General features: G+C 42.5%; 2 protein-coding genes across 2 annotated transcripts; both read left to right on the forward strand.

Annotated features, from left to right (window-relative positions):
* The first annotated feature begins 966 nt into the window (after positions 1-966).
* Positions 967-3,230, forward strand: LOC146989772 (centromere protein F-like). The gene is made up of 6 exons (XM_085773018.1): positions 967-1,067; positions 1,728-1,898; positions 2,030-2,155; positions 2,447-2,517; positions 2,725-2,855; positions 3,070-3,230. Exons 2-6 carry the CDS (start codon positions 1,737-1,739, stop codon positions 3,228-3,230), a joined length of 651 nt encoding a protein of 216 aa, XP_085629144.1. The 5' UTR covers positions 967-1,067; positions 1,728-1,736.
* Positions 3,231-3,253: 23 nt separating this feature from the next.
* cenpf (centromere protein F) lies at positions 3,254-17,008 on the forward strand. The gene is made up of 31 exons (XM_085773019.1): positions 3,254-3,515; positions 3,979-4,181; positions 4,316-4,441; positions 4,567-4,695; positions 4,830-4,952; positions 5,069-5,204; positions 5,309-5,438; positions 5,533-5,812; positions 6,021-6,227; positions 6,357-6,565; positions 6,764-6,893; positions 7,117-7,395; positions 7,568-8,155; positions 8,317-8,490; positions 9,307-10,178; positions 10,308-10,519; positions 10,607-10,754; positions 10,844-10,985; positions 11,167-11,260; positions 11,451-11,704; positions 11,794-11,902; positions 12,022-12,227; positions 12,384-12,602; positions 12,851-12,994; positions 13,304-13,493; positions 13,578-13,675; positions 13,824-13,865; positions 14,014-15,099; positions 15,777-15,906; positions 15,999-16,556; positions 16,854-17,008. Exons 1-31 carry the CDS (start codon positions 3,362-3,364, stop codon positions 17,006-17,008), a joined length of 7,527 nt encoding a protein of 2,508 aa, XP_085629145.1. The 5' UTR covers positions 3,254-3,361.
* The last annotated feature ends 4,785 nt before the right edge of the window (positions 17,009-21,793 follow it).

A 21,793-nucleotide genomic window follows, 5' to 3' on the forward strand; every position in this document is an offset into this window, starting at 1 on the left:
AAAAGAACAACAGATTAACATAGTGTTTTTTTTTCAGCAACTTCACAGTTTCTTATATCTGAACTGTCAGTTTCTACCTTTTTCTAGTGAAGTAACCACATACATTTTCCTGAGACAGGATTTAGCAGTAGCCCACTAAATCCTTACAGACTTGCTTGAAGATATGTTAAAATACTCTGCTTTACATCCTAAAAATTAAGCCACAACATGCTATTATGCTGCTACATGTAATTTAAGATGAGCCCCTATCTTAAATGAAAACAGCCTGACTGGCAAACACAAAAACATCATTAAGCACACTGAAGCTGAAGCTCATGCACCCAAATAAAGGAACAATATGCAAAACTCATTTTGATAGGAGGCATACGACAATAAGCAAACTTCAAACTGGGAACCTTAAATGTGTTTTGATCCAGCGTGCACATAAAACCACAAGAAAACCTCAGAAAAAGAGAGAGAGAGAACACACCGACTGTACAAGACAAGTAAAGAACAATAGTAATTTGATGTTTGTGGTTATAGCATATTTTAAACCAACACAAAATGCTATAAGTCATATAACATACTACACATACCATAGTATCATATGTATGGGCTCAGTAATGGGATATGGAAATTCTGACTTTTTTTAATTTAAGAATTTCAGCCCTGCAACAATGTTTTTAATGCAAAAGGTCACCATATTTCCCAAAACGAAGTTAGTAAATGTTGTGTTTAGCCTGTCTTCGAGACCACAAACTGTATGAGAAAAGACCGAACAAACCACAGACAAGACATAATTTCCACGTGGACCATTATTAGTGTGTGAGCAGAGCATCACAGACTCCCATTATCTTTTCTCTGCATTCATAAAAAGACAAGAGAGATTTGCGATCAATCTGATAGTCACATCATTATGGCACTGCCCAGACAGAAGTGAACCAATCATCTGCCGAGCTACGGCTGACGTCACAGGAGGTAGCCAATGGGCGTGCAGCTGAGCGAGTCGCGACTTCCTCCGGCGCAGTTTGAATTTTTCCAACGAGCACAACAGTTAGTTTGTCCGAAAGAGGAGCGTCGCGCCCAAAGTAAGTGCCGATAATTCAGTCATTTTAGCTTTAAAGTGAAAAATTTACACATGTTTTGCACATCACATTTTATTGTCTGTTTTCGATTATTACCCATGGATAACGTTACTTCTTGTCAGGCGAACTAAAACCGTGTTAAAACCGTTAACTTAACCATCCGCACGGTTAATGTGTTAACGTTAAGTCTTAACAGAAACGTGTAAACATGTCGGAGCGTTCACGGTCCACTTCACATTATTTATACAACAACATTAATATCTCTGCATCAAAATTTGTTACGTCGAAGCTAAACACGGTTTCAGTACATATCGACAATCAGCGTTTGGTTTGACACCTGTAATTGTAGCTGATAGGCTATTTGCTAACATAACAATGCCTCCACATTGGAAACAAAAAATAACATTACGGTAGATGCATGCTAATGTTGTCTGTTTACAAGTTAAGTGTCCTGCGGCACTCAAAGTAATGATGTCATTTATTATTTCTTTAGCCTATATCATTATGGCATAATTATTAAATTTGTGTTTGATAGCATATGATTGTAGGCGACGACGCATTTAACTATTTTATCATCATCTTGACATCTTTTTAGATTTGGCTGATTTAGTATTTTGGTATTGTTCTCTCCCCTTTTTTAAATGAATGTTTGTGTGTGTTCAGGTCATAAACATGAGCTGGGCGGTGGAGGAGTGGAAGGATGGACTTCCAGGGAAAGCCCTGCAGAAGATCCAGGAGATGGAGGGCCAGCTGGATAAACTGAAGAAAGAAAGGTCCCAGAAACAGTTTCAGCTCGAGTCTTTAGAGGCAGCCCTGCAAAAGCAGAAGCAAAAGGTCGGTGTCAAAGAGGGAAAGATAAATGAAATCAAATTAACTGGTGGTAGTGTGGCTAAATCAACTATTATGGGGAGAAGGGGGTTCTTCCTTTACCATACAACTTTGAATTTCTCACTCTCTCTCCCAAGGTGGACAGTGAACGCACGGAGATCTCTGCTTTGAAAAGAGAGAACCAGAGTTTAGTAGAGTCATGTGACTCTCTGGAGAAAGCCCGTCAGAAGATTGGCCATGATCTTGGTGTTAAAGAGCAACAGGTCAGTTCCTGATATAGTAGAGACACAAAAATATGTACTACTGCAGTTTGTGGATATTTAGTTTGCAATTAACACAGTACTACAGATTAGAATAAAGTCATTGTTCAGATGATTAACTGATGTCTACATCTCACACATATACTTGAATGAGAATAAACACACTCTTCTTGAAAATAAAATGTATAAAAAGTACACATGTAATTTTTAATATATGCTCTGCTGGTTGCACAAACTAATCAGTAAGACAGATCAAGTGCTGTGATGGCAAACTAATCCTGTTTCTGAATTTAGGTAAGCTATCTGGACGGTCAGCTGAACTCCTGCAGGAAGACCATCGAAAGACTGGAGCAGGAACTTAAGAAGTGAGTTCACTTACTTACAACTTGTTTGTTGAAATGAAGTGTAATACGTATGAAAGCACAGCGTTTGGATTTGTAGATGCAGCCCTGTTAGCTGGTGTTTTTGTAAAGTTTTCAATAAGTGAAATTACTGTTTATCAACAGTTTGAGTCTTGGACGGTCGGTGATGCAGTCTCTGTTTTATTATTTATTCATTCCTAATTTACCCAGGTACAAAAATGAACTGGATCGCTCTCAGCCTGCTGGTTCTTCCGCCCTGTCATCCTCCTCCTCAGAGATTCAGCCTTATACGACTCCACAGAAAAGTTTCTCCACCCCAGCACCTGCCTACAGACAGCAGGGTATTTGAGTCATTCATTGTATCTCAAAGCTCACATTTTTTCTTTCCTTTACTTGTTAGTTTTCCACCTGTGCATTATTTTGTCAATCTGTCTGTTAATTTTAAAATTTTTGAGAACTTATGTTGGTGGTATTCATACAAATGTTGTCTTGAAGTATAACTAATGATTATCAGACAATAATGGCTCCTTGTCATCAACTGTGTGTGTTCCACAGATAACAGATTAGAGGAGCTTCAGGAGAAATACAACCAGGAGGTAGAGGAAAGGAAAAGGTTGGAGACTGAACTCAAAGTCTTGCAAGTTAAAGTGAGTACATTACTTATACTTACTGTTCGTTCGTTTGTTTGTTTGGTTGTATTTGGTATTTCAACTTGACTGTGCTCTTCTTCTGGATGCTGAATCAGTCATCAGTCAGTGTAAGCCACAAGGACATTGCTGCCCGCCAAACTGGATCCTCCATATTCCCATGGCAAGATCAGGGCCACAGCCGCCAGTCTCAGGATGCGATGGAAACGCCTCTGAAGAGGCGCGGGGCATCGCTGTGGGAGTCCCACGAGGAGACGCCTATCAAACCCAGCCAGAGAATGAGCTCTGCTCGAGCAGTGCAGAGCCCCAGTGGATCGTCTCAGCAGATGGAGCAGCTGAAGTCTCTCAACCAAGGTGAGCTGGTTATGATGGATATCTGAACTGAAAGGGATAGTTCAACATTTTGGCAAGCTTTTTTTAAAACGGCGGAGCAGAGCCATGAGCTGCTTAGAGCTACGCTACGGAGGCTCATGGGATTTCTTGGTTTCCCTCATCAAATACACAATCCAACAACTCCAAAACGCTCTCGTGGACAAGTTGTGACCAGTGCGCTATGAGATAATAACGGAACGTTGTGAGACAGAGTTGTTTTAGAGGCAAATGCAGAGACTGCTTGCTGAAAAACTGTCCCTGAAGGCAACGCGCATCAGTGGTTTTGCATGAATTTACCTCGAAAACAACTCCGTCTCGTAACGTTCCATTATTTCATAGCTGTGTTTCCCACATTCATTTATTCGTGGCGGCCCGCCACAGATAAATTTGACAATCCTGAGCATAGCCATGAAAAGGGATTTGATGTTTACGGTTTCTCCATCAGAGCTGCGTGGCCGTGTGTCCGAGCTGGAGAGGAATCTATCCAATCAGGAGAAGGAAATTCGTAGCCAGGCCACCAAGCTGCAGGATCTCCAAACCCAACTGAACCAGGCTCGCAAAGACTTGACTGAACGGGACAGAGATCTGGCCAAGACTGGCCATGAGCTGACTCAGGTCACAGACAAACACCAGCAGGCGCAGGCCAAGGTAGGCGTCTATGAGCGCTGCATAAAGACTTAATTTTAGTCGGATAGATGTTTGTTTGTTTATTTCACAAATCTTACAGTACAGTAGTAAAGTGAAACATGAACAACTAAAGTGGTGTTGTGGATTGTTCTTAGTGTTCCTCAGTCGAGCAGAAGCTGAAACAAATCACAGACGAGATGAACTGCCAGAGGCACAACGCTGAAATCTGCAAAAGAGCCCTGGAGCAGAAACTGAAGGACCAAGAGAAAGACAGTCAGAAGGTGAAACAGTGTGGAGTTGCACCATCATTAGGCCTTTATTGATTTTAGGTTTTATCAGACACTATGCAATGCATACAGTACAATTGTGCTTTTGTATTTTAATCAAAGTGTTTTATTCTGTTTAGGAGCTTGCCCAGCTGCAGAGTTCCCACAATGCTTTGGATCAGCAGCTGAACCAGACCAAAACCAAGCTCACACAAGAGATCCAACAGTCCAAGAAAGAGTACAATGTACTGCAGGCTGACATGGAGAAGGTAACTTTGAAACCTCTATATTCTATCTTCATCCACTTTGGCTCTATCTTCACACTGGGCCCTTCCTTTGAGACTTTACTCTGCTCTTGTATTTAATTGTTCCTCTGCTTCGTCTACCCTCTTGCCTCTTTTAGATGAACTTCCAGAAGAGTCAGATCGGGAAAGAGGTGGAGGAGCATAAACAGAAGCTGCTGAGGTCAGAGCAGAGCCTCCAGGCCAGCCAGACCAAAGAGCAGGACCTCCGCAAGAAGATGGAGGTCGGTTGCCTTAAGTAGAAAAACACTCACTGAGCCTGTTAATTGACATCTTTAATTAAGGGTTGAATTAAAAAACTATTCTTCCTGTAACTTCTCTTCATATTTCCTCCCTTTAGGAGCTGCAGAAAGAGAAGAACAGCGTGACAGTCCAGTTGGACCAAAGCAGCAGGCGTCTCTCTCAGCTAGAGGAGGAGAAGAAGAGTGCAGACCAGAGCCTCAAACGCATCCAGGGACAACTAGATGACTTCAAAGGTAAATTTGTACTATGAATGGCTTTGACAAAGGGTAGCGGGAACTTTAGACAATTGTCTGAAGCTATCACACCTTTTTGAACGGATTGTCTTGTTGCTCTTCAGCAAAATCGGAGGGACAGGTGGATGAGATGAAGAGACTTCAGGTGAAACTGGAGCAGCAGACTCAGACTTCAGCCCGAGATCTGGAAAACTTGAGAAAGACACTTTCTGATGCAGAAACCAAAAATGACAGGTAAACATATTTTTACTGTACACTTAAAACTAGTCACATTTTGTAAAATTTAACTCGATCTTTAATCATTGTTGATATATTTCAAACGCTGTAGGTCTCAGAAAGAACTACAGACACAGAAACAGGAGATGGAGAGGCTGACCAACAGGTTGATGAACCTAGAGAAAGAGAGCCAAGAGCTGAAATCCAATCTCACTGCGAGTCAGAATGAGTGCAAGGACCTGAAACAAGAGCATCAAGCTCTGCTGGAGTGGAAGAAAGAGAAGGAGACCATGATTAATGAAACTGAGGCTGTACAGAAGGAGCTCAGAGACAAAATTAGCAACATGGAAAATAGTCTCAGCTCCCTGAATGAGACTAATGATGAACTTAAGGTAAGTTGTGTGCACACATACACATGTGACAGCCATTGAATATAATCCAAATGTATTTTCATACTCATCAGTGAGCTGCATAACCCAAAGCCTTTTTACCTTTTGCTTGGGCTTTTATTTCACAAATAACAAATAACTTATTTCAATACGGTTTAAAAGACACGGTAGTACTGGTACTGACTGAGTGTATGTTGTGTCATTCTTGTAGAAGCAGCTCATGAGTGCAGAAGGAGACAAGACTAGTCTGTCTGCTCACATCGACTCCTTGAAGGGAGAGCTCCTCAACAAGAGCACAGAGCTGGAGGAGAGGGAGCACCAGTACAAGGAGCTCCAGTCTCAACTCTCTGAGGCTGAACAGAAACGCGCCAAAGACCTGGAGAACGTCGGTGTGCAAGTGGCACAGCTCGAAGCTCAGGTGACTTATTGTATTGTTTGTTTTTTCACTTTTTTAACCTTTATCAGTGTTTTATTAAAATATGTCCTAAAATATGATAGCTTTGTAATTAATTGCCACCTAAATTAAAATGTTTTTTAACCTGAACAGGTCAAGAATCTGGAGCTAAAGTTGCAAAAGGAAATAGCTCGAGCAGAGCAAGCGGAGAGCACAAACACACAGCTGCTGGACGAGCAGCAGGCGGCCTGTGACCTGGTCCGCTCCAAAGACCAGCTGGTGGAGCTGGGCCAGGCTGAGATCAGCCAGCTGAGAGACAGCCTGGCTCAGTCCACTGCTCAGCAGGAGGAGCAAAATGCCAGGTGGGAGTTTTATTTATTTAGTTCATTATATTCTATTAACTTTTTGCAGTACAACAATTGTGTGATGAACCCTAATTTTATAAAGTTAAGTTTTTGATCCCAGCTTGATGTGTCCCCATTGTTTTTCCTGGGGGTAGGTTAAATGCAGCTTGTTTTTAAAATGCATGTTTTCTGACATTAATGTCTGTGCTCTATCAGGTTGGCAGAGGAGAAGGCGGCGCTGCTGAAACAGTGTGAGGAGAGCGTTTCAGCAAAGAATGAAGAGACAGAGCAGATAAAGCTGCGCCTGGAGGAGTCTCAACAAGAGCTGCTGCTCACCAAGAATCAGGTCTGTTTTATGGGACAGCAGCAGAAACTTGTTGAAGTTTGCCGATTATTTATTCCTTGACATTTTTTTATTGTTTACACGTTTTATGATTCCTTTAAAGCGTTCAAACAATCCGATGACCTTTTTAAAATGTTATACATTGTTTTATAATTGAGTCGGATGTTATTCCCTTCTTTTGTCGTATCCAGCAAAAGCCTGAATTTTATCTTTCGTTCATGTTCAGGTCAGTTCTACGGAGCAGTTCCTGAAGGTCCAGGAGCAGTTGGGGGCTGAGTTGCAGAAACAAATCAAGATCCTGACAGACAATCAAGAAGAACACAAACAGTTGTATGAAAACAAATCAGAGGAGCTCAAACAACTACAGGAGGATCTGAAGGACCAGCAGGGTCAGATGGAGGAGAAGGAGACGCAGCTCAGAGAGACTGAAGTTCAGATCTCGTCTCTTGAGAAACAAAAAGCTGAGCTGGAAAATGTAGTGCAAGAGATGAAGAAAGAAGCTGAGGTAAATATTGTTAGATTTTCTTTGCTCTTTTTACAGAGTTTTATTTAATTCCTTACTGTAGTTAACTGTAAGTTTTTCCACTGTATTTGTGCTTTTACTTGATTTTACCATGTAAATCTTTTGCCGTTATGCTCTTTTAACACAAGTGATATGTGTTGTGCTTCTTATTAAGACCCTCCTACATGTTCAGACTGAGAAGATCAACCATCTTCTGGAGCAGATTTCTTCCTTAGAAGAAACTGTGGCTTCAAACAAAGATGCAGCTGAGAAGCTTCCGGTCTTGAAGAATGAACTGGATGTGGTCAACCAAGCCCACACCGATCTTAAAAAGTCTTTAGAAGCCCTCGAGAAGAGTCACTCCTCAACAGTTGAAATCAAGTCCAACCTGGAGAGTGCCCTGACTGAGAAAAGTAACCTGGTCTCTGCTTTGGAGAAAGAAGTCAAAGATCTCTCAGAGAAGATGAGTAAAGAGTCAGAGAGTCACTCTTCAGAGATTGAAAATCTCCTCAACAAAGAGAAAAACCTTAAAGAGCAGCTTGAAGCAGCGAAGAAATCGGTGACTGCTGCCAAAGGAGAACTGAGTTCTCGTCGCGAGGAGATTAAGACCATGAAGACGACTCTGTCTGCTGCTTCACAAGGTTTGGAAGAGAGAGACAACACCATAAAGAGTCTGAAAGAGAAGCTGAATAAAGCGGAGGCAGAGCAGGCCAAGACCTTAGATCTCCTGAAGGAGAAGGTGACCGCCATGAACAAAATCAAGGTTGGCCACTCATTTTTATCTTTATTATGATTTCCATGTTTACTATCTGCTTTGACAGTGTCTAAATCTTACTATATAATATTTATGTCTTTTATATATTTTAACAAATGAACAACAATATAGTATGTTGAGCCTTTCTTTATTCAATTATTCACACAAAGGTGCAACTGGAGATGCTGCAAATGGACTTGGAGGACAACGAGTCGGCTATGAACACTTTTGACAATCAGGTGGAGGAGCAGAAGGCAACGATAGAGACACTGGAAGCCGAGCTCGCTCAGAACCAGACCCAGATGTCTGAAATGGAGGCTAAGCTGGAGGACAGCAAAGCTCAGGTACAGTTACGGCCCTGAAAAGCCTAATAATAAAGCATAATTTTGTTTTTAAAGGGATAGTTCAACATTTTGGCAAATTGGCCCATTGCCATAATCGCTATAGTCATAGCAGTAGGTTCATTACCTTTAATTGTAGGTGTAAGCTATTTTCAGTACGGCGGAGCGCAGCAGCTGGCTGCTCAGAGCTACGCTATGGAGGCTAACGGAATTTCTTGGTTTCCCTCATTAAACTCATCAAATTCAACATCCCAAAACTCCACAGCGCTTTTGTAGACAAGTTGTGACCTGCACAACCACCACGCTATGAGATAATGACGGAACGATACGAAACGGAGCCGTTTTCGAGGTAAATACAGGGTAAATACGGAGACTGCTTGCTGAAAAACTGTCCCTGAACGCAACGCGCATCAGCGGTTTTGTATGAATTTACCTCGAAAACGGCTCCGTTTCGTATCGTTCCGTCATTATCTCATAGCGTGGTGGTTGTGCAGGTCACAACTTGTCTACAAAAGCGCTGTGGAGTTTTGGGATGTTGAATTTGATGAGTTTAATGAGGGAAACCAAGAAATTCCGTTAGCCTCCATAGCGTAGCTCTGAGCAGCCAGCTGCTGCGCTCCGCCGTACTGAAAATAGCTTACACCTACAATTAAAGGTAATGAACCTACTGCTATGACTATAGCGATTATGGCAATGGGCCAATTTGCCAAAATGTTGAACTATCCCTTTAAATGACCACTGAATTGACATCATGTTGTGAAACTTGGGTAAAGGAAGTATCTCCTTTGTGACTAATCCAACATCCTCTAACCTTAACAGGTCTCTGTCCTGGAGTCCCGTTTAGAGGAGGTCCTGTCACACAACTCTGTGCTTGAGACGCAGTATGTGACGGCTAAAGAGGAGCTATTCGAAAGGAGCTGTGAAATAACTCGTCTGGAAGAGGACGCTGTGAAACGAGCAGAGCTTGAGGAAAGTGTTTCTGCACTAGAGTCCAAACTCAGTCAGATCACAGAGGAAAATATCAAGTTAGAAACAACTCTCAGGCAGATAACTGAAGACAAAGACAATGATCTCAATCAGTTCCTCCAGGAGAAATGCAGCTTTGAGGAAACTTTGAAACAGTTGAACGACAAAAAAGAACAAGTAGAAAATGAAATAAATCAAGTAAATGCAGAAAAGGAGCGATTAGAGGTCAGCGTAGAGAAGCTGTCTGAGGAGAACAAACAACTACAGACTGAAGTGCAGCAGTTGACTGAGGAACAGCAGCAAACAGATGAAAAGATTGATAAAATAAACGCTGATAAACTAAAAGCTGAATCAGTTGTAAGTCAAGTCGCTGAGGAGAAAGCACAGCTAGACGTTACCCTCAACCTGATCAATGAGGAGAAAGTTCAACTTGAGGCTCAACTTGGTGAACTGACGTCTGAGAAAAATGGTTTGGTTGATGAGTTGAATCAAGCAGTTGAGGAAAAGCTTCAGCTGGAAGTTAACTGCAGCCAGCTGACTGAAGAGCTCGTCAGATTACAGTCTAGTCTGACTCAAATGACAGGAGAGAAGCTGCAGTTGCAAGAAAGCATCGAGACACGTGAAAACGAGGTGGCGTCACTTAAAGAGCAGAACGAGTGCATCCAGCGCTCACTACAGGCCTCGGAGCAGGAGCAGCAGAGGATGGAGGAGGAGAACAGAGAGAGGTACAGTTCATCTTCATCTCCACTAAGGGCTGTTCTTGTCTCCTACAAGTAAATGCATCAGTGTGGTTTTGCTCTCAGTATTTTTTTGTATGATTTTAACATAACCTGGTTTGATCCGTTTTAATACAGGAGCCACCAGTTTGAGGCAGAGCAAACCCACCTGCATGAAAAGCTGGCGGACTTGCAGAAGGAGCTGACTGTGTTCAGGCAACGATACGAGTCGCTGTTGGAGCAGGTGGCCCAGCAACACAGCGTCATACAGCAGCTCTCAGACTCACAGAGGAACCCGAGGCCTGGAGAAGAAATCAGCCACGTGGAGTCTGAGGAGACAGAAGTCGTTGGTGAGTGTAAACAAAACCAAAGTTTTCCATAAAATATTGTTGTTATAATTTGAATTTGTGCATTTATTATGAGTTGTCTCTCAACAGTTTCCCCAACAGAAGCAGAAGGACAGATTAATGTGGAGCCAACTCATGATTCAAGTATGAATACAGAATCCCTTCCAGTAGAGGAGCAGCTGAGCCCTGTACCGTCTGAAATGGATGAAGCTTCACACCAGTCTGCCGAGGCCTTCTGGTACAAATAATACATGCATGAATTATTATGATTATGAAAATGTGTTTTAATGTGCAATGAGTAAATCTAATGTCCCTCTACCCCAATAGTGAGACGGAGTTGGTTACCAATGAGCAAGAAATGATCCAGGAGCAGGTGGAGGAGGAGAACCAGCCATGTGTGGCTGGTGCAGAGGAAATGACGAATAATGTGGAGGAGCAACCGTCCCTTCAAGAGCAACCCTTAGATCAGGTAGAAAACAAGTATTTCAACAATGTGACCCATGATGGCATCATTGGTTTAACTCAGGGAGGGGGATACTGGCTGTCATGTATTTAAATTGAAATTTCTTTTGAAAGGAATTTGTCATTTCAAAAACTTTTATTTTTTTATTTATCACTCACCTTAGGTCTCAATCTTTATGGCCTTGCAGGTTCCCGAAGACAGCAGCTGTCCTGGAGATGCGATCTGTGAAATATCTCAACCTGTGCCTTCCTTGAGTGAGACCAAAGAATTAAAATCCACTGGTGAGGAATTAAACAGTGCTTGTAATGGTACAGTAGGTGCAGCAATAATAATGTGTTTTCTTGGGTTTATTTACAGTGTTGTTAAACTTTTATGGGGGATCCAGATTATAAAGCAGTTTCTTGAATGTATGTGTTCTGGTGTATGATGCTTGAAAGATCTACATACACATAATGTGTCTATCACTAACAGACTCGTCTCAGGAGCAAGATGACCTCACCCACTACATTGAAATGATCACAAAACAAGAGAATGAACTGCAAAACCTGCGCTCAGAGTCTGAGCGTCTGAGCTCTGAACTGTCGCTGAGGGAGGAGCTGACGTCCGAACTGGAAGTTCAAGTTAGAAATTTGGAAAGAAAAGTTCATGCAGCAGAGGAGGCGGCACAGGGTGCAGCACAGAAACTGACCGTTGCTCTGGCGGAGCGGACCAACGTTGCTGATCAGGTAAGGGAACAAAATAGTAGTGCAATGCCAAATATCAGACTAACAGCACCAAAGTATGTGGGACACTAATGTTGTGTACTTATGTTCAGCTGGTGCAGCTGTCGGAGGAGAGGGAGACATTAACTCTACAGCTTCAAACAGCTAAATGCCAGCTGGCCGATGTTATAGAGATGCTGGAAGGACTGGAGATGGCCAAAGGTAAATATCATGCTAGCGTAGTGCTTATGAGGAAGTCATTTTACAAGGTTTAACAAGGTTTTAACGTCTCAAATAAAGTTTTTGTGAGTGTCTGTGATTGATTTGTCTTGGTTCTGTAGGTGGATGGGACGAGAAATTCCTTCAGCAGGAGAGTGAGTTGAAGAGGGTTCGCTCTGAGAAGGCAAACCTGGAGCAGCACATCCTGGGCATGGAGTCTGAGCTGGAGACCCTGCAGGAGGAGAGGACCAGGCTGCAGGAGGAGACGGAGACCCAGAGGAGGAGGTGTTCAGGCATGGAGCAGCAGATTGAAACACTCACAACAGAGGTGAGCAGAGCTGAAAATCAAAATAATGTCTATTGGGAAATCATTAATTAAGTCAGGTTGTTTTGGGTTTGTGCAAATTATGAGAAGCCGTTATTGAACCGAGTCTGTCTTCAAAGGTTAAGTATTAAATAATTATTCTAACCATTATTTCCTCAGACAAGCCAGCTGAGGTCTGAACTTGTGTCCTGCACTGAGGAGCGAGATGATCTGAACCAGACTTTAGGGCTGTGGAGAGAGAAAGTCAACAACCTGGAAAAGACAAACTGTGACACCAGAAACCTAATTTCCATCCTGGAGGACGACATCAGAGCAGGGAGGAAGGAGTATGAAGCCCTGCAAGGCAACATGGAGAAACTGAAGACAGACAGAGAACAGGTACAACATGAAATCCTTGTCCTTTTTTCTTTTGCTCTTGATTTTCACTTCTGATCAACACGATGCTGACAGATATGCTTTGTTTGATTCTCTCGGCTAAAAATATGATAACGGTTCAAAACATTGCTTCATTTATGTTGGCAGACTACTAGTTGAAATCTATATTTGGTTAAGTCTCCTCTGGTGACTTATTGTTGATGTTTCAGATGTTTTCTAACTCAGGCTTTATTCCTTTTCCTTCACTAAAGCTGTTGGAGCAGATCAATGTGCAGGAGCAGGCGATCTCTCACCAGAGTGGAGAGAGAGACGAGCTGATTGGCCACCTTAACCAGATCAAAGAAGACCACACCTCTGCCAGTCACAACACTGAGTCCATGGTCAGCAAAATACAGGTGAGACTTGATAGGAATGTCATTGTGGTTTGTCAATCACAATGCTAAAGTCTCTCAGACTCCTCAGTTTTCTTAAATTGTATTAAGGGCAGTCACATCCACACAATATCTGATCTCACATCTTTCTGTAACCTCTATTGCATCCCATCTGCTCAAAATAATGTAAACTACATTGAAAGGGTGGAGAGTAAAATGAACACATGTAGGTCTTGTCTCACTTTCACAAAAAGATCCCTCTAGGATCAAAAATGTACCTCTCCTCCACTTTTCCTCTTCATGATGAGTTCCCTTCTTCTTTGAATCCCCAAGGCTTTAGAGGGAGAAGTGAGCCGTCTTTCACAGTCTCTCGAGTCCTCTCTACTGGAGAAAGGAGAGATTGCCTCTCGTCTGAACTCCACACAAGATGAGGTGCAGCAGATGAAGAGCGGTATTGAAAAGCTTCAGATCCGCATCGAGTCAGATGAGCGAAAGAAAAAGAAGATGGGAGAGCTGCTCAAAGGTGACGCCTCACATCTTTTGGAGATGACATGGCCTCTAAAGTTTTGTAATGTGTTGGTCTAAACGTGACTGTCTGTGTCCGCAGCTGCCCAGAGAAAGTCAGACTCACTGCAAGATCGCATTGATGCTCTGGAGCGGGAGAAGGAAGATGGGGAGCAGAGTCTAGAGGAAGCTGTTGTGCAGGTAATTCGTCAAAAACACACATAGTTAACTTACAAAGGTTTAACCTTTTTTCTGCTTGGAAAAAATTTACACAGAGGAGTTTGATCAAATATTAAGTTAAAATCTGCTTACGTTCTGTTGAATGCTGATGTTATATCCTTTTCAACAGGCTGAGATGGCCAAAGCTGAGCTGGAGGAGGAAAGGACAAAGGTACTTTCATGATGATCTGTGTTGTTGACACATTTTGTCAACACAGAAGTATTTTATTCATGCCATATTCTCACTTTTTTCTTCACTCTTTCCTTGTTTCCTTTCTCAAACTCTGCTGTTGTTTGTCTTCAACTCTCACCACTCTCAGGTGGAGGAGGAGAAGGAGAAGCTCAGTGAGAAACTATCGGAGCTCTCTGCCATGTTGGAAAACCTGCGATCTGAGAAAGAACGCATGGAGAGGGAGCTGGAAACAAAAAACCGAGAGATAGAGGCGCTAAAGGCTGCAAAGGAGGAGCTGGAGAGAGGACTGGAGAGGGCAGAGGTTGATAGAAGAGAGGAAGAGGAGAGGCACAAATACAGGGTAGAGGAGCTTGAGAAAGGGCTGAGAGAGGAAGCAGAGAAACAAATTAGACAAGTGGATGATCTCCAGCAGCAGCTGGACGCCTCTCGTCAGAGGGAGATCTCACTTGAACAAAAGAGCACGGAAACAGAAGTGGAGAAAGACAGGGTGCAGTCTCTGCTGGTAGAGTTGGAGGAAGAGAAACAGCGCCTGCAGGGCTCTCTGGAGGAGTGGCAGACAGAAGGAGACAGGCTCCGCTCTCAGGGAGACGAGTGGGAGAAAGAGAGAAACAACCTAAGGGCCCATATTGAGGCTTTGGAAAGAGAGACAGAGGAGCTTAAAACACTCATTAAAGCTAAAGAGGAGGAAAAAGACGTTTTGGAAAAAGAGCGGGAGGAGGAAGCAAATCAGAGACAGGCCTCAGTGAGCTCCATCTCAGCTCTTATGGCAGAGAAAAAACAGACAGAAGGAGAAAATGGACGATTGGTAGAGGAAAAAGAGAACCTGCAGTCCACCTTATCGTCAGTGGAAGAAGAGAGAAACGAGCTGCGCTGCTCTCTTGCGTCTGTAGAGGAGGAGAAGGGAAGACTAGAGAAAGAGAGGGAAGCAGTCGCCAATGAGAAAGAAAAGCTTCAAGACAGACTTTCCTTGATAGAGGAGGAGAAGCAGAAGCTAGAGGTTGAAAAACAGGCATTGCAGTCTGCGTTCTCTTTGATTGAAGAAGAGAGAGAGCACCTCCGCTCGTCTCTGACAGCCCTGGAAAACGAGAAGCAAAGAGCAGAAGAAGAGAAAGAGAAGCTCTTAGAAAAACATGCGGACCTTCAGTCAACTATCGCCTCTTTGGAGAAAGACCTGGAAGCACAGAAACTGTCTGTCACACAGCTCAGTGAGCAGGTACACACATCCAGATCTAAAAACAAAACTAAATAAAGAAACTTAAACTTGATTTTTTGAAATGATTACATGTCAGTGTAGTGTTTGGGTTCTGCTACGAGACATTTCAGCAGCAAAGTCGCTAATGCACGTCACAACTGAGCATTTTAGATTTGAAAATGCAGTTTCAAAGCCAGAATCTGAAAAAGTTGGATTCAGTTTTTCAGCACCCAGCATCTCATTTGTTGTTCACTATGATGGTGACACTTGACATCTACTTATACAGCTACATGTTCAATAACAGTATCATTAGTTGTTGTGGCCGAGAGGCATCACTGCCGCCTAAAATGCGGGAGACCAGGGTTCGAATTTCAGCGTGGACTTCATGTTTTGACATCGCCCCTTCGTCTCCCCTGCCCCGGCTGACATGCAACCGAGCAACCACGGTGGCGGTGGGCAGGCGCAAGTCATGATAATTTGCATATTCACGAATATTCATATAACCTGGATTTTTCAATGAGGGAGAAATAGTAGATGTGTTTTTAGCCTCTTTCACAGTTTTCTTAAACAAGTTTTTTGTGTGAAAGCAATTCTAATCAAAAAATAGTCATACCATTTTAAAATGCCTCTTTAGGGGGACTTTAAACTCAGAAATAGTTGTCATCGGTCTTACACTTCACTCTGTCCATCCCCTCTAGGTGTCGGATCTAACATCTCGTGCCGGTCGTCTGTCCAAGGAGAGAGACTCTGCTCTCAGCAAGATGAATCTCTGGATGAAAACCTGCAAACAGCTCGAGCAGGAGAAGGAAACGATGTTGAACAGCTCAGGTGAATACACAGTCATCAGATTTAACAGTTAGTTTTCATCTTTAATACTAATGGTGAATGTTTTTGTTAACTTTAATCACTTTTTGTTTCAGGAGGGAGAAAGAGCGGTGCAGAGGAAACAACCAAGGAGGTGGAGGAACTTCAAACCGCCCTTGATGTAGGAAAGAAGGAATTAGAAGAGAAAGAGAAGGAGCTGCAGGAGATGAAGAGCGAGTTGGAAGAGGTGAACAAACTGATGGAGGAGAAGAGCACGGAGGCCGATGAGAGCATGGAGAAATACTGCAGCCTGATGGTCGAGGTCCACAGGCTGGAAGAGGCCAACGCTGCGCTGACCGCACGGCTGGAGCAGATCACCGCCAGCCAGCGTGCTCATGACACTCCCCCCGCTCAGTGCCGGCGCTCGGCGAGGAAGTCCTCCTCCAAGGTCCGCGACAACACCGAGAACGTGGCTCCTCCTTCGACACCTCAGAGGTCTCCTTCGGGGAAGCGGGGTCACCGTGACATCAGCAACAAAGACAGCGCCCAGGAGGCCCTGCACAACCTGACCAAGAAGATCAAAGCCAACGCAGCGACGACTACGCCCAAACCGAAAGCCGAACAGGATGACGAGGAGTTCAGGCCAGAGGGGCTTCCTGAGCTGGTGCAGAGAGGTTTGTGCCGAGTCTGTTGCAGCCGTGCGATCATGAAAGTATCGAAAATAGCATTTGTTTGTTTTCTGTGCTGGTTTATACAGATGTGTTACAGCTTTCATGTTAGTGTGGTATCAGTTCTCTGCTCTACCACATTTCTGAAATGCTCGAGGCCTTTTACATTTTTATTTTAAAATTTCTACATACCTTAGTTTGAGTCACAGAAGTGTCTAAAATTAGCTCAGATCTAAAAACTTCCACTCATGACCTTTATTCTCAGTGAAAGTGAAAACACCGCCGTCATTTGTCCTCCCTCAGGCTTCGCTGATATTCCTCTCGGGGAGATGAGTCCGTTCATCATGAGGAGAACCACGGTGAAGCGCTGCAGTCCTCGGCTCGCCGCCCGGCAGGTGAGCAGCTTCGTCTCTTTTCTTCTCACCCACGTTCACGACGCAGCACAAAACAAAACATGAACTCAGTGGCCACTTTATTACACACACTGATGTCAACGTAAAACAGGAATCACCTATTCGCCAACTCCCGCTGCCTCTCCAGAGCCAAGACGACCATCAAAGACCACTTCCACCCAAACCACCACATGTTCAGTTTGCTGCCCTTAGGATCATCAAGACCAAAACAAACAGACTCAGAAACAGCTTCTACCCACGGGCAACATGTGCAATATGTTGTGGGAGTTTGTTGTTGTGTCATGTAGTTAGTTATGTGTTTTTTATTATGTGTAGCACTTTATATGTTTTTATGTCTTAAAGCTCCTTAAGCTGCAGCTTTTTAATTTCAACAATAAAAATCTATCTATCTCTCTCTTTCTCTATCTATCTATCTCTCTGTTTATCTTTATCTATATCTCTGTCTCTCGCTATCTCTATCTATACATCTATCTATCTTGCTATCTCTATACATCTATCTATCTCTCTTTCTCTATCTACCTCTATCTCTCTATCTATATCTATTTCTCACTGTCTCTATCTATCTATCTATCTATGGCTATCTCTATCTATACATCTATCTGTCTCTTTCTCTGTATCTATCTCTCGCTGTCTATCTGTCCATCTATCTATCTATCTCTGGCTATCTCTATCTATACATCTATCTGTCTCTCTTTCTCTGTATCTATCTCTCGCTGTCTATCTGTCCATCTATCTATCTATCTATACATACATACTTCTTACACACTACTGGACAGTGGGTCCTGACCTCAGAAAAGAGATTAAACTTTCTTATAGATGGTGGAAACAGCGTCAGTGTGCATGTTCGAGGCCCCTAATACGCCTGCTGGGTTTCCGGACCCCTCGTACATTTAAGTCGGTCCAGGTCAGCGTCTCGTTGCGTCAGGTCATCTGAGAGGAAGCAGCCGTGGATTTAAAGGATGTGGAGGTTTCAGGTCAAAGAGGTCCAGAGGAACTAATGCCTCTCAGTCACCTGCTCGACTGAACCCCCACTGCAATGTGTCTCTTTACAAAAATGTGTCCACTTCATTCATTCATTCATTCATCCACAAATATCCCACTTCCTACTTTTTTTGTGTGTTTTTCTCTTTTACTTGGTTTCTGATCGTCTGTTTTCTTGTTGTGTCTCCACTCCAGAGTCCCTCTGCAGACGCATCCAGCGGGAAGTGTCTCTCACCGAGTAGCGAGGAAAAACCTGTGTGTCAATCACCAGAGCAGAAAGCAGACAACTGTCACGTTCAGTAGATCATGTACACACACACACACACACACACACACACACACACACACACACAGTCTTGCACTTGTGATTTATTTGTAGAAATGTATAGACACAAATACTTAGATACAGATTAACACTCCACGTTTCCACTTTTAAGATTTATTGAACTCGAAAGTAAATAATTATCCAAGCTAAGTGTATTTATCACTCACAATGCACCTTTTTTCCTTTTAATTTGGAAGTGGTGGGGCACATGTGTGTAGCTGCACTTCACCGTTTATTTCCAGTCAGTTTATAGCTGAAATAAGTGAAATCACTAACCCATGTAAAGTGAGAAGGCAGTGGGTGAATATCCGAACACCGATTTTCTTCACAGCACTATATTTTTTTATATAATGATCTGTTTTGACTGAAATTGTCTGTGTCTTTCAAATGTCGGATACATAATGTTCTCTAATGTCACTGAATGTATCGTCATCTCTTCTGTTTGTTCGTCTTTACCACTGACTCACTGGTTGTACTTTATTCTCTTTTGTACTGTTCTGGTCTCCTTGGTGTATTTTGAATTTTGTTCTGCTTCATCTATACTTCCTGTAACATATCAGCTAAATACTAATGGCAGCTAAATGTGTAGATTTCCTTCTGTTTAAATTTTTTTTTTTTTAGTTATTTTGTTTGTTCAAGTCAAGACGGCTATTCTGAGGAAACCGTTTTTGTTCAGACTTCCTTCTTTCTTTGTAGCAAATGCTGACAGCATTTCATCAGTGTCTGTTTTTATTTAGTTATAGACTCATGCTATTGATTATTGTAAATAGACAACAAAAGCAAATAGTTCAAAATTACGTTGTTTTTTTTTAACTAAACCTTTTTACTGCTTCGTACCTGGTTTGAACTTTGTCTCGTCTTTGCTGCTGATATTTGTTCATGATAACTAGAAAACATTGATCACATCAGTGTGAACAGAGGTGTGTTGCCCTTTGCCACCACAGGGTGGAGGGTCTGAGCCACGTGGAGAACAGACGCTGGACGTGGATGTGGAGTGAAGCCGTGTGCAGGGCAGAGAGGGCAGCAAGCAGGATGCAGCAGTCAGATTAACATAAAGTAACAAATAAACTGAAGACTTGAGATGAGAGAAGGATAGATCTAAGACTATTTTATGTGGTTCCACTTCGATGTTGTTTACAATCACTACATCATCTGGAGGGGCTGTTGGCAAGGCAACCACACCGACAGGCAGTCAGTTTTTTTTAATAATGCAGAAGTTGATTTAGACACCAACTTTTACGCCTCATTACCACCTGTTCACACTGGAGTATTGTGTGGCTCTACGAGAGACAATTGGAGGGAGGTGTATGGTGTTTAGTTTCGTTAGGTTGTCATATTAACATGATCCGTGACCCACTGCATCGACTACAGCTACAGGTTATTACATACATACATACATACAGTAGTATATTTAGATGAGAAATCATCCCACACTGCAACTTTACAACACTCTTGCGTCTGATGGTAAATGAAATCTAATTTGTCTCAATTCTCCATATTTACTCATTGCAGTATCAATATTTTCATTTAATCAAATATTATCTCAACCTGTTGTCTCAGATCCACCTTTTTTTCCCTCAAATATATTTTTATTAAATTTTCACAATGTAAAACAAGAACACATGTAACAAAACAACATAAATTTGGCTCATTCATATTCAAATTAATACAAGTGAGGGATTCAGGAGTCACATCCTATACAAATAAAAATTAGGAAGAATTAGGCAAAATTCAATTGAGGTTATATTAGTATAATATATTTACATGATTATAGAAAGGTATACAGCAATAAAAGTATATAGAGTGTCGTTTTTGAGAGCAGAGCATTTGGCGCTATGATACAAACCCTCTTGTAAGAATGGTGGAAATATTCAAACCAGTGTATGACAGAAAGGGTTCCCATGTTTTACAAAAAGCATTGTCTTTGCAGAGTCCAGTGCAACATATTCAAGTATCACCCTTTGCCCCTGAATCTTGGATGGAACTTTATCCATTATTGATATTACTCTCTGGCACAGAAAACAAGTGTATGGTCAAGTTTTCTTTTAAATCTGGCAGTGATGGACATATCAGATATGCCAAGTAGCAGATATAAAGGGCTATTATTTCTATTAAGAGACAGGATCTTATTCATTTCCTGCCAAAACTGCTGTACTTTTCTACGATACCACAAACAAAGTGTAAAGGCACAGTGGAGATGAATTAGGGTTGAATTTATGACATTGAGAGGGAGAAACTGAGATCCACCTTTTAATTGAAAACTAAATTAAACACATGATTCCCACAGCTCATTCATTGTACCATAAAGTGTTTTTCATGCTGACAGGATGCAGCAGTGCAAACACGGAGGACCAGTGGCTGATGTTGTAAAAATGTAATGTTTTATTTTCCTTTTTATGTTGTGTGTGTCTGAGGAACACTGATCAGGATCTATGACCATTGATTTTCTCTTCTGGTGTACAGACGGCAAAATTAGAAGTATTGATGTGTGCCGCCCTTTTGACCTCTTCTTTCTCTAACAGTCTGGTTGAGGAGCTGCACATCTGTCTTCACAGAAAAGCTAAGCTGGGTGTACCTGCTTTTTTTTGCTCATTCATTCTCCTACATTCCTGTGTCTCTGTCCCCTCCTGGCAGCGGGCGAGGAGGAGGCAGCAGGGCATGCTGGGTTGTGGTGGGAACTGAGGGGGAGAGGAGGACGTAGTCACACACACACACACACCCACACACACCTCGGAGCGGATGCAGTCCTGCTCTGATGTCTCTGGCTGGAGCTGTTAGCGGAAGCTGCAGTGCCAGAACCAACTCTGGCCGAGGACACGGGAAATGAGGAGATGGGTCCACTGAGCTATGTTATCACTGGCAGTCAGACTGGAGAGGGAGTGTGTCCGTCTGCGTAACTGACAGACTGACTGACCGTCAATCCCCCGCTGTATGCATGATTTGTCCCATTCTTTACCCGGCAACACTGTGTAAGCAGAAGTTCTCGGGGCCAGAGAGGCAGAGGCAGAGTCACCGACAGGAAGTGTCGACCAGATTGTGTGAACAGGACGGAGGGGAAGAGACTGTAACACGTCTCAGTCTCTTTACAACCTGTTCATAATGTAATTTACAATCTGTTACAGTATCACCTGTGAGCTGTGTGTCCGGTAGACTGTATGATCAATGACAGACATGCAACCTGGCAACCCAAATGTTGTTTTATTAGTTAATTATTCACTGACCCATTAATTAAGCCAGTTGTTATTACCAATAAATCCTCTATAAAAGTGACACCAAAACATATTACATGTGAGGAAGGTGGAAAAAAGAACTTGTACGTATTATATCATAAAGTTATAATTCATTATTATGTGATGTTCAGCAATAAATAGGCCAATTAAATTATTAAACACGCTGCTGATAAATTAACCTGTACCCAAATAAATAAACTGATAAGATGTTCAGTTTTTTATACTGCTGCTGACATCCTGCCTTCATTGAATCTTACACAGGTCTTTCTTCAAATCCCCTGGAAACCCAAAACC

The sequence above is a fragment of the Trachurus japonicus genome, chromosome 3 (genome assembly GCF_045865225.1).
Source record: "Trachurus japonicus isolate A0001 chromosome 3, Traja_1.0".
Lineage (NCBI taxonomy): Eukaryota > Metazoa > Chordata > Actinopteri > Carangiformes > Carangidae > Trachurus > Trachurus japonicus.

Excerpts from the sequence above, each read along its gene's own strand:
- LOC146989772 (XM_085773018.1), top strand. The coding sequence starts at position 1,737 with ATGAGCTGGGCGGTGGAGGAGTGGAAGGATGGACTTCCAGGGAAAGCC. Across the intron at positions 2,156-2,446 it reads TTGGTGTTAAAGAGCAACAG|GTAAGCTATCTGGACGGTCA; the intron begins GTCAGTTCCTGA and ends TTCTGAATTTAG. Across the intron at positions 2,856-3,069 it reads ACCTGCCTACAGACAGCAGG|ATAACAGATTAGAGGAGCTT; the intron begins GTATTTGAGTCA and ends TGTGTTCCACAG.
- cenpf (XM_085773019.1), top strand. The coding sequence starts at position 3,362 with ATGGAAACGCCTCTGAAGAGGCGCGGGGCATCGCTGTGGGAGTCCCAC. Across the intron at positions 6,228-6,356 it reads TGGCACAGCTCGAAGCTCAG|GTCAAGAATCTGGAGCTAAA; the intron begins GTGACTTATTGT and ends TAACCTGAACAG. Across the intron at positions 7,396-7,567 it reads AGATGAAGAAAGAAGCTGAG|ACCCTCCTACATGTTCAGAC; the intron begins GTAAATATTGTT and ends CTTCTTATTAAG.